The sequence below is a fragment of the Fundulus heteroclitus genome, chromosome 4 (assembly GCF_011125445.2).
Source record: "Fundulus heteroclitus isolate FHET01 chromosome 4, MU-UCD_Fhet_4.1, whole genome shotgun sequence".
NCBI lineage: Eukaryota > Metazoa > Chordata > Actinopteri > Cyprinodontiformes > Fundulidae > Fundulus > Fundulus heteroclitus.
The window spans coordinates 34,356,719-34,368,771 of record NC_046364.1 but is presented as its reverse complement, the minus strand read 5'-3'; the positions used below and the strand labels follow the sequence as shown (position 1 = coordinate 34,368,771).

At 40.6% G+C, this 12,053-nt stretch overlaps 1 protein-coding gene across 1 annotated transcript; it reads right to left on the bottom strand.

Annotated features, from left to right (window-relative positions):
- Positions 1–576: 576 nt before the first annotated feature.
- On the bottom strand, positions 577–11,846 carry LOC118562990 (ADP-dependent glucokinase-like). Its single transcript, XM_036136458.1, has 7 exons — positions 11,568–11,846; positions 7,533–7,692; positions 7,189–7,379; positions 6,993–7,089; positions 6,266–6,402; positions 4,194–4,330; positions 577–1,630 (listed from the first exon to the last, which is right to left on the bottom strand). The coding sequence occupies exons 1-7, from the start codon at positions 11,761–11,763 to the stop codon at positions 1,067–1,069; spliced, it is 1,482 nt and encodes a 493-aa protein (XP_035992351.1). The 5' UTR covers positions 11,764–11,846; the 3' UTR covers positions 577–1,066.
- Positions 11,847–12,053: the final 207 nt, after the last annotated feature.

The following is a 12,053-nucleotide window of genomic DNA, read 5'->3' as shown; positions in this document are numbered from 1 at the left end:
AGAGCCATAAACAAGGCGCTGGAAGGCTAAACTAAGAGTGTGGAGCTACAGAGGAAACTGTTATAATCAGCAGCCCAAAGTAGTTTCCCCCACATTATTGTTGCATTATTTCACTGCAACTGAACCACAGAGAAATTGCAGTCCAAACACAAATATACCAAAACAACTATGCACAATTTTCACATACACAGGGAGAAACGGGAGCGCTTCACGGAGAATTTACCTCAGAGAACGAGAAAGCAGAGGAAAGAGGCAGAGTTTGATTTTGACAGGTTTTCACGCGCAACTTGTCCCATCTACAAAATAAATTATTTGCTAAAAAAGGCAAGTGAGGCATCTCTAATTCAAGTCCGGTCGGAAAACAGATTTAATCATTTCTGAATCTTTCAAAAGTTCACTGCATAGCTGCGCTCCAGGTTTAAATATAAATAGAACTGATCCTACAAAAGATGGTTGTGCAAATATTGGTCAAAAAAACCAAAACAAAACTGCTGATTGGTGCAAACAAACCTACGATCTATATGTGATTACATCCGATCCTCATACCTCTTCATCTCATTCAGAACAAGTGTCAAGTTTTTTTTTTTTTTTTAAAGGTCTCAGAGAAGTACAAGAACAAGCCATTAAAATCCCTAGAGTCAGATGATGGAGCAGATTTATAAGTGCGAAACAGAATCCAGGTGTTTGCTGGATGTTTTATCACTAAAAACCAAATTAGAAAGAAAATGTTTCAGCGAAACTGAAAACTAAGTTGGATTAGAGAAAATGAATCAGTGAGACGGTCGTCAAACAGAAGGAAATTATACTAATTTTGAGATTAAACTAAAGAAAGCCTAGTTAGATTAGAAGGCTACAATTATTTGTTTTCCATTGCCTCCACTTCAGAGGTAAGACCAAAGTACAGAAATATCCATGATCTGACTCTTCAGTGATAACAACGTGCTTTTCTTATTGTCAACGAATGTAATAGCCTTAGCCTCGTAGCCATGTCAGTACCTGAAGGGTAAGGCTGCAGCACACCGAGAATAAAGTTTCCAGAGTCAAAACGACCGTTTAGTGTCCTCCTTTAAATCTGTAGAACCAAGCCAGCAGCCGAGACGTTGTCCCCTCCACCCGCAGTTTGATAAACTTCGGTGCACACCAGCACTGGCGCCACGCAGATCTGGTAGTCGTCCTCGTCCCAGCAGCTGACCGGCCTGGTCTCCTGCAGCGGGATGCGCTGGCTGCCCTCGCGGTGGCTGACGGAGAACGAGTCGTCCATGATGAGCCTCGCCTTGCTCAGGTCGATGTCGTTCGAACCGCAGACGTGACGGTTGGCCGTGAGCGACGCCTTGGCGGTGGCGGACATGGTGTTCTTCCACTGAGAGCCGCGCGTCACGATCATGGCCTGAAAGGCCAACGTGTGGACGTGGAGGCGCGTCAGCGGCTTACCCTTTGGTTTGCCGTCGGTGGCCTCGCCGTCCGGGTTAGCATCCTTGTAGCGCTGGTTCAGGATGCGATAAACCTCCCTCATCTGATCGAGGACAGTAGCCACACGGGGGTTTGGGTCCGACAGCACGGTGATGTTGGACCCTTTGATTAGGCTGAGGAGGTTGGGGAGTTCTTGTTCGTTCATGCCTAAAGAGTCCGCCTGGAAGACAAGAATCGGGATCCGGGCTTAACGTACGGCTAACTTAAATAAGAATGGCAAAAGCTGAAAGAAAACAGAGGAACCATTACAAAAGTGAGGTATGTTGTTATATATAATCAGGAACCACTCATATGTATGGAATTTTCTTTTTAAAATAGCAGTAGTTGAAATGAAATGGCAGTTTTTCCATGTAGACAAGACGATGAAATTACTCATTTTCTTTTAGGGAAAACTTTTTAAGTCGACAGAGAAAAACAAAGCAGACGTTGGCACAGAAACATTGTACCATGACCAAAAGACTTCCATGTGAGCCATAAAATACATTAAAATGGACAAATATCAATATACCTGTTTACATATCTGACCTCTGAAGAATAACCAATCTTTCCATGAATGAGCTGTGTAGTAAATTAAATACACCATCTTTATTATTAATCCTTTTTTTTTTTATCCTAACTTCTTTATCCTAACTTCTTGACTTTAATTTTGCCAACAGCAACAAACTACGTGAAGTAACCACCAATGTACCGCTTGGCTACCTATGATCAGCTAACTATAAATCTGATCTGAACACATAAGGACAAATTGTACTAATGGCTACACTGTTAGTATGGAAGCGTGGTGCTAATTAGTTTTAGTGTGGAAGTGGCTACTGAGTGGAGAACACTCGGCTAGTTCCAGTTTAAAACATGAAGTCAATGGAAGCACAAGGTTAGTTCCTGGAAGGGATTTTTTTCTACAATGACTGATATTCTTTCAGGCAGCTACTGTTAAACAGGAAGGAAGGTCCATTTCATGCCTCCTGAAAGCACTGAATGTTCCCCTTTCCCATGCGACGGACGGATGAGTACTAATACCAACAGAGTCACGCCCGTGACAGACCGGACGACCAATGAGAACCAATATACAGTCTGACGTCATCTGAGGCTCTGTTCCTTTTTCTTCCTGCCTGTGGTTCTCTATGCATGGCTTTGGCTTGCAGAAATACCTTAACTAATTGTTTCGTTGTCAGAAGCCCTATCGCCTGGAGAGGCGGTATTTTACCCTCCTTGGGCTGCAGCGGCTTAATCCTTGCTGCCCTTGGGCAAGACACTAAACCCAAATTGCCTGCTGAGCTGGAAACCCTCCGTGCTGCTTCACCACGGGCTTCCCCAAGCACCTTCCCCAGGTTTTACAACATCAATGTGGCCACCCCCCTCCTCCTCTTCTACAAGGATCCTCTGGGTCTTCCCAGTGAGGTATGTGCTCAGGATTCCTCGCGACACAGTTGGTATTAATCATTCAGTGCTTTCAGCCCCGGCCTCTGGCGGTCACCTGGGATTCATAGAACCGTAGTGGCATACAGAAGTCTGAACATATTGCTGTAAAACTGAGCTGTTTCATCCCTTTAAAGAGTCCAATTCTTCTGTTAGGTTTAACAAAAATGTAGGTTTTCTTTTTAAAATCTCAAAGATAACATACAGGTCTCCGTACTTTGCAAGGGCTATACATAAAAAGGTTGCTCTTATTGATGTTAATTGCTAATGGAGGATGCTAGAGATAGTTTAAAATGTTACCTCTGTAGTGTTTTTATAAAACAGAGAAGTATCATTTACTTGCCGAGCTCTGTAACACTGACTGCTCTCCCCTAAGTCACCTCTGCTCATAATGTCAATAATTAATGCTCAGTCATGACAGAATGGCTCTCTAAGGCCGCTATCTAATTAGAATAAATAATTAATTTAACAGTGCAACTTAACAATAAATACGAGCCTCTTGTCATATATTTAGCTGGATACCACGGTTATTTTGAGATGTGATAAAAACTTTAACATGGTTTGTACACAAGATATACTACAATTAGTTTGCTGTTTGATCCACACATACTTCTCTCTCATAACCTTTAGGATTTTTTAGTAGTGCAAAGAGAAACAGCATTGTGACAGTCATTTTTTGGCAAATCATAACGAAACTTGTAATCATGCCGATGACTCAATTTTTACTGTCTCCAGAGAAGAGAAAGTACTTCAGTGTCATTTAAAGTTCTTGAAGAGAAACAGGAAGTTGCTTAATTCAGTATTGGGAGGTCAAAGCTTTATAAAATTGAAAACTGGCCTCAAAACCTACGATTGATGCATTTCTAAATAAATAATGTGCTGTATTAAAATTATAGTGAAAACATCAATTATAGTATTGATTGAATACGTTTGTGGTTAAAGTGGGATAAAAAAAATACATAAAATGCTTTTTGTAAAAGGTACGCATAAAAAAAAGTCAATTTATAACTTTTCCCCCAGTCAGCCTGTTAGAAAAGTTTTCCTTAATTAATTTTCAACAGCCACATGTGGAAAAAAAAAGAAAAGAAAAGAAATTCAGATGATTTTTCCTCCAACTGGCTCCTTTCATTTTAGATCTTAATCAGGAAATGCATTTACATCTAAATTTAAACCCACCTGCCTGGTATCGCCTGTTTTCCAAATCATCTGATTTCCATTTTTTGATTAACAAATGTTTTCGAAACCGTCAACAAGCTAACTTGTGTTTACTCTACCACTGATTTAAATATCATACATTGCATACATACATGGGGGATGACATAGTGAAGAAGGTCGTCCACTATATTCTCGTCCACAAAACTTGCCATCTCAAAATGGATGCCGATTTGAGGAGACGAGGAGTCCAGCAGGTGGGCCAGCCGGGAGAGCACCGCCTCTCGCTCACCTGAAATAACAGAAAGACACATGGAAGGCTTAAAAGTATTTCAAAACCACATGGGGTGAAGGACGCAGACAAAAAAAAAAAAAAAAAAAAAAAAAAAACAGAATAATGTGAACCGTCTGAAGTGATACGGGACCTAAATTTAGCATAAATGCCGTCAAAGCATCAAACTGAATGTGGGTCTATTTTGCTGTACTGTCTGGTTCAAAGAGGAAAGTGATATAACCTGTTCTTCTCGTTCTCTGTGCTTCTGCTTTTTGGCCCTCATGACAAATATTTCCACTGTACTACTAACCGGAGACCCAGTTTGTCTGTCAAATTATGAAATTCTGTCACGTTTTGTGCATGACAAATAAAATTGAATCTACAGAAAGAAAAAAAAAACAGCATCTGTCATTTGTAATATGTGGACAACCTCTAATTTAGCCTGCAAACTGAATTCTAGCGGTATTTGTGCATTCACAAACACATGAGAATCCATCGAGTCCCGCTCCCGCCTCAATCGTTCGGACTGAACCAAAAACGGGTCAGGCCAATCACGTTGCACTATTATGGTTTAAGGCACTGAGCTATATAATACACTGGAGTGCTGATATTGCTGAAAAACTGAAGTCACTGGCCGCCATCTTGCTACTCCCTACTCTCACAGAATCCCATAGGATTTGCTTGCAATAACAAGCAGTTTTCTGGCTGTGTGAAAACGTTTCACAGGTAATTCTACAGTGAGTGGATGTACTAACACTACCAACTACTAGGAAATTAGGTGCTGAAATATTTTACATGTTATTCATATATATATTTTTTTTTTTGTATATTGTTATTTATAGATATATATATATATATATATATATATAGATATATATATCTATATATATATATATATATATATATAATATATATATATATATATATATATATATATATATATATATATATATATATATATATATATATATATATATATATAACATGACTTTTCTCAGAGTTTTAGAACATAACATAAAAGTATATGGCATTTGACATTTTAAAAGTCTTAAGCCCCCCCCGAACATGAGAAAATCCCCGTTATTCGATGCTGTAGCGCACATATTCCCTAGTTACTGGGGGGAAATAGGGAGTACCAATATGGCGGCTGGTGGCTTCAAAGCGATTCGTTCAAACAGACGGTGATTAGCACTCCAGTGTATTATATAGCTCAGTGGTTTAAGGGGGGAAGCAAGAGCTGCAGAGCCCAGAGCTGAACCAAAACAAACATGGCAGCTCAGGAGGAGACACATGTAGCTGCTGCCATCACATCTGTTTAATCAGAATCCCCAATTTCATCTTTGAAAGAATAGCAGCCAGAAGCGCCTTAACTAGTGCAACTTCTTGGTTTTCATGGCGTATGCTGCTTACGTTTTAATCGGATACCCTGATTGGCTAAAACCAACTTTTGGTAGGCGGGCACTAGGCATCGCTTCACCCAATCAGCTTGGCTGTCCAGGTGTTTTATTAAAACATGTTTCAATGATGTTACCAATGAAAGAGCAGTGAGGGAAAGAGACTGTATTGGTTGATGCAGCTCTCTATCTGACCCACTCAGCTGGAGACAAGTTGGATGGTTACCAAAGGCAGTGTTAATAAAAGCACCTCTCCCTTAAAAAAGGACAATATTCATAATTTAGTAACTGGGAAAATAACCGTTCTGCAGGGCTTGTCTGCACAAGACTGACTGCAGTAAGTGAGAGACTCAGTCACTTCTCGAAACGCCACACAAACAAAGAGAAAAATGAGCCACACCTGTTTGAGATATTCTAGTTAAACACTTGGCAAACACTCTTACAATATCCAAGTATGATGGGTTGGAAAATAGTGATTTATTATCTGCCTCCTACTACACTTGCTCAGCATTATGAAGTGAAATGTCCACATGAAAAACAAAAAAACGTGTTTTCCCACCTGAATTAAAGGGGAAATTGTCCATCATCTGAAGCCCACCCACTATTAACAGATCAGGTTGGAAATCTTTAAGCTTCTCAGCAAACTCATCCAAGGAGTCCAAGTAGGGATTGTGCGCATCACTGTGAATGATATATCTATGGAGTGCAAACAGATGAAAACGTCAATGTCAAGTTTATTTGTAAAGCACATTTAAAAAAAAAAAAATGCAAGCGGGCCTGAATCAAGGTCAAGCTAAAACACTGAGATTCAATTAAATTTAAACGTTACAATAAATATGAATAGTAAAAATAATAAAGTAGTAAGAACACAAAAACATTTTCTTCCGCTAAAGTCTTATACACCGATGGAGTCAAGAGGAAAATTATAATTTCAAGCACAGATTTCAGCATCTCTAAGGTCTGAGTGGTGTGTAAACAAATCCCTTATAAAGTCCATAATTATGGGACAACAACCATAATCCCAATCAAATTAGTGTTTTTATCTGGACGTTAGGATGGGACTAATGGTTTAATGTTTTCAAGGCTCAATGTTTTCAAGGCTCAACCTTTAAAACAATGCGTTTTCGGTTGTGTTGAAAAGTTGTTACACATTTATTCCATATGCGTACAGAGTTTGCCGTTAGAAGAATGCCAGTGATCGATCCACTCTTTCAACTATTGTCCTAATATCAGCTGATTGAGCCGATCTCTAAACACAAACAACAAACTTTTTTTTAATTAAATACCTGTTGGCTCTACGCGAGGTATAGGTCGCCCAGCTAGCGCCAGACGAATATTCGAGGATTAGATGGATGTCTGGCTCTTCTATCACTTTACCAGCCACTGAGAAGAAAAAAAACAAACGACAGGGAGAGTTAAAAAAAAAATGACAGATTAAAAAGAGAAGCAATATTTCATCTATACTTTTATAAGTGTAGGTACCTGTAATGTGCTGGGACAGAACTTCAGTAAAATCGGTGCTGAAACTTCCCCCTAACAACACATCACATCCCTCGGTCGCCATGCGGCTGGCCATCACAGGAGCGTTGCCACCTACGGCCCACCTGTTGCCAGGTAGGTCCCGGGCGCCCTCCACCAGCTCGCTAAAGAGGGTTTCATTAATCATAAAACGCCTGCGGGGGTTGGAGAAAAGAAAGTGCACAGACAGTAAATACTTGGAACATATTTGTAACATGACTTTCTTTTTTGTTTCATCTTCATGTAGATCATATTAAAAGCTCACAGCTTTAACTGTTATCTTGCTGCTCTCCGTCCACATTACTTACTCTGCTGCAGCTCCCGGTGCAAAGAAGTAGGCAAAGCTCTGAGCCAGTTGCTCAGCATTTTCTAGATAGTCGTGATGCAACGGCTGGTCTGTGTGAGAGACGCCTATCTTGTTGAGAAACGACGCAGCGTCTACTATGAGGTCAACACAGCCCCCAAAACCTGAGGAGGGAGGAGACAGAAGAAGAGACACGGTTAGGCACTAATATACCCCCCCTTTCAACAGACATGCCACTAAATATCCAAAGCCAAGGCAGCGATGACGTGAAAGACACAAAAAAGTAGGTTTGATTTCAGCTTCCTCCGGTCACATGTCGCCTCCTGATCTGCATTTCTGTGTATGAATGTGTGTACGCGTTAGTAAGTGTAAAACCCTTTGGGTGGTTGGTGTGGCTGGAAAAGTCAAACTTTTCCAGCCACAACGGATGATCAGCTGATCTGAAACCTAGAACAAAGAGCAGTCCTCAGCTAAATGTCAGTTTACAATCTAGTTAGATTAAAACATCGATCCTAAAGTTGTTCTGCTTTGTTATGATTCCTCCTTTCACTGCTTTCTGCTAAAAACTGGTTTGTACAAATAAAACCCCTGTAATTCATCTCTATTAGTTTTTTGTTTTTTTTATAGATATAATGTAAAACAGGCTAAAGTTGAATTTATTTTTTAAAACATAAATTAGTTTACAGGCTATGAGATCAGGGAGCAATACGTGTCACCCAAAAGTCAAGCTGAGCCTGCTGTCAACCGGGGTAAAGGTTTGGCAGATATGGATTTATAATGCGAGTTTGACTGAAGTCTAAAGGTCCAGATTTTGGGACTAGATCACGTCACTCAAGCTGATGTTTGTCAACAAGTTTAAAGAAAACTAAACCGAGCTTAGAAGGTGTTCGTTACGTGTCCGAAGGTCAGTTTCTTCAATAGAAAAAAAGGGGTCAGTAAAAAGTTCAGTAGAACAGTTTTCCTTCCTTTTGCATTATAGCCTATCAGGTAGGTTAATACTAGTTATACTTCCAACCAATCACAAAGCAGACCCAGGAACCCCCCCGCCCACTTCAAAGAGTTCAGAGAACACATTCTTTTATTTATTTGATTTATTTATTTTTAGACTCACAGTTTTGGTAAAAATTTGGTTGAATAAAAACGTTGAGTTTCAATTCAGTGTTCTTTATTTAATATTAGGCCATTAAGCAACTGCATAAAATGGCCAGGGTTGCACTTAAAATAAAATTTCTGAATTTTTTGATAAATACCGATAACTATTATTTCCACTTTATCGATATGCTTTTTTTGCAGTATCGTCCAGCCCTATGATCCATAACTATTAGAGAAACGCTGACTTCTGCTGCTCTGGCGTCTATTTACAACACCTCAGCGAGAAGACGCCAGCCTTGATGACAGCCACAGAGTTTCTGTCCATCTGGGTGGGGGGTGGGGGGGGGGTGGTCATGTCTCTTCAGGACAAACTGTCCCAGCTGTTGATCTAGTCTGGGATCTGGTGACGGCACATACATGATCATCATATGTCCTCTACCTCTCCATGTCTTCCTTCAGCTACCAGTGCCTTGGTCAAAAGGTACACCCCGCCCCTTAAACCTTTGCTGCATTTTGTCACATTACCACAAGTTTTATGCATTTCTCTGGAGTTTTACGTGACAGCCCACATATAATGTAGCAGGATATTGACAAACAGTTTTATACCATTACCCAGAGAAGTAGCCAATTGGCTCAAGTTAACTCTGGAGGAGCTGCAGAAGATATTGTGGCTTGCGCTGGATTGCGGTCAACAGATTTCTACTTGCATTGCGCGTTTAAGAAAATTAATGCCAAAGCTCTGCGCATGGATCCATGCGTAGGGAGCCAAACATTCAGAACACAATCGTAGACAGTATGGACACTAAAACTGGAATGCTAATACCTCACGTTACCTGACAACATCAATGGAATGGGAGGATTAACTGCGATGAAAGAGATGTATGCCAAAAGACTGACAAACAGGGTCCCCACAATTCCCACGCTGCGTTAAAAGCCAAGAAGTAAAGCTGAGCTTTAAATGGGAATTAAGAGTTTCAAAAGTAGGAACCTGTTTGACATGGGATGGCAGCTCCCTCCAGTTTTTGTGCCATTGTTAAGAAAGCTTGTGTTATTTTAACAACAGGGATCAGCAAATCTTAGTGCCCTAGGAGAGGGTATAAACCTTTGACAATGTAACGAACTGTGGTGCCAATTCGCTCAAAGACAAAACCTGAAATGTTATTCAAAAAGAAGACAGACCCAACAATATAGAGAAGCCAATATAGGCATGATTGATTGGTTGAAACTCAAGGTGCTGAATTTTAGATTTACCATCAATGTGTGTCAGGGATGTATGGTTCACTCTAGCAGTCTAGTCAGTTTGTAATTGAAATAAACAAAACATGAATCACACATTCAAAGTTTGAAAAAGATAAAAAAAATTGTTAATTTTTTTCACCAAAAGCCATAACTGATCAAAACTGGACCCAATAATGCATCTTTTTATCCAGATTGAAAGCAAAGAGTGGTGACATTTGTGTAAATAAGCCCTAAGAAAGTCAATTTAGTTTGCAAATATCAGGTAGAGGACACAGCAAACACGTAAAAACAGCTTTGGTCATATGATGGCAAATTCAAATTTTTGGCCTACATGCAAAATAATTTGTGTGGGAGAAAGCACAACACTGTGCCCCACCCTGACCACACCACCCGCACTTTAAAGTATGGTGGTGGCAACAACAAGACGCGGGTAGGCTGTTCTACGGTTGGTCAAAGGTGATGTGATAAAGCACGGGGCAATCTTTGAGCTCCGTCCTCCAGCAGGACAACAACCCTAAGCTGGCAACCAGGGCTATAATATGCTGGCTTAAATCAAAGTATATTAATGGGTCAGAATGGCCTAATCAAAGTCCAGACCTAAACCCAGTGACCTGAAAAAACGGATCACGCTCAATCATCCAACGTAGCTTGAGCTTTTCTGCGAAGAAGAACGGACAGAGGATAAACACCATCATTCCCTAAAGGGGAAATAGTTTTGGTGATAGGATGCAATGTTGAATACATGTTTAGGAAATCGTATCGTCAAAGTATTTTAGAGAGGAAACTTTTTGATACCCTAAGACGAGGTACTTTAACGTATTCACTTACTAGTTTTTCTAAATTAGTTTGATGTTATACAAGTGAAGCGAGGCCTGTTGTTTTGGATGTGTAACCCCACCAGCAGCAAACATTTTGTTATATACATTCATTGTTTACTATGGCTGGTCCTGCCGATTTGGGTTACAGGCACGTGTCAGAGCTTGTATTTAGTTGCACTTTAAATTCAGGCCAACTCTTAGACGAGGTGATTGAAATAGGCGTTATTAAAAATAATCTCAGCGATTGTTTTTTTTTTATGAAATGAAAAAAAGGGGGGAGAGAAGAAAATAAATAAATCGATTAATCGGATTTGGCTATACAATCGGGAGATTTTATCTTTAGACCATATTGCCTAGTCCTACTTTAAGCTATTTAGCAGCAGAAGGTAGTTACAGAAAACTTAAGACTTAATATATGGTTAATACATGTTTTTGCCACACCTCTAATTTGAAAATGAATAAATACATAAAAAAACACTATTGTTCCCCACCTGCCTCACAATTAAATATGATTTCACATTGGTCGATCCCATAAAATGCACCAATTAATGGTCAAGGGGTGTGTGAATACTCTCGCTAATTCTCACCAATTATTAGTTTTAATTAACATTTGAACATTAAATAAATACCGCATTAAACGTCATTACCAAAGTAAACATTAGCCATGCTGTAAACAGTTGTTGGCACTTTAACTCTAAATCCTGCTTTGGGGTTAATAGTAACCAATGAGCAAAACGTATGTATGAAATGTGCAGAAACCTGACCAGGATTTTAGGCGTTCTCCAGGTTTAGAAACTAGCATCAATGGATCAACGCCAGTCTCCACGTCAAACCCCCAGAACACGAGCCTAGCTAAGGTTCGGCTAGCTCTCCGTCCCACTCGCACCTACCAACTGCCACTCTGGGTCTGGCGTCGTTAACCCCGACTTTCCGCTCCGCCCGAAGCAGCGACGACAGCACCGTGTCCAGCCGGTCGTCCAGTACTGTGTTCGGCGGCGAACGGAACCATATGGCTACCAGAACCACGAAAAGTGACAGAACCGAGCCATACTTCATCCACGGAAGCCTGCTCCCCCCCTCCATCATCGCCCGCTCCCTTGCTGCCTGGCGGCGGCTCTGGCTGGCTGACTGAACAAACACTCTCCGCCCTCCGGAAGAGCAAGCGTGCCGGCGTGGGATGGCGTTTGTTTTTTATACCGCGAGTGACCTGGGCGTGGCTTAACCGTGCGGAGACTTAAAAAAGCTTCCGGGGTTCATGATTATGAAAATAGAAAAGTAACAGAAGATTTCGCTTTTCTTCATTTAACTTTTAGAAAAATGTCATTTTGAGCGTCGCTTTCTGAATTATGTTCTCGTTTTGCACTCATTTACGTAGC

Excerpts from the sequence above, each read along its gene's own strand:
- LOC118562990 (XM_036136458.1), bottom strand. The coding sequence starts at position 11,763 with ATGATGGAGGGGGGGAGCAGGCTTCCGTGGATGAAGTATGGCTCGGTT. Across the intron at positions 6,403-6,992 it reads ACCTCGCGTAGAGCCAACAG|ATATATCATTCACAGTGATG; the intron begins GTATTTAATTAA and ends TGCACTCCATAG. Across the intron at positions 4,331-6,265 it reads CAATTTCCCCTTTAATTCAG|GTGAGCGAGAGGCGGTGCTC; the intron begins GTGGGAAAACAC and ends CTGTTATTTCAG.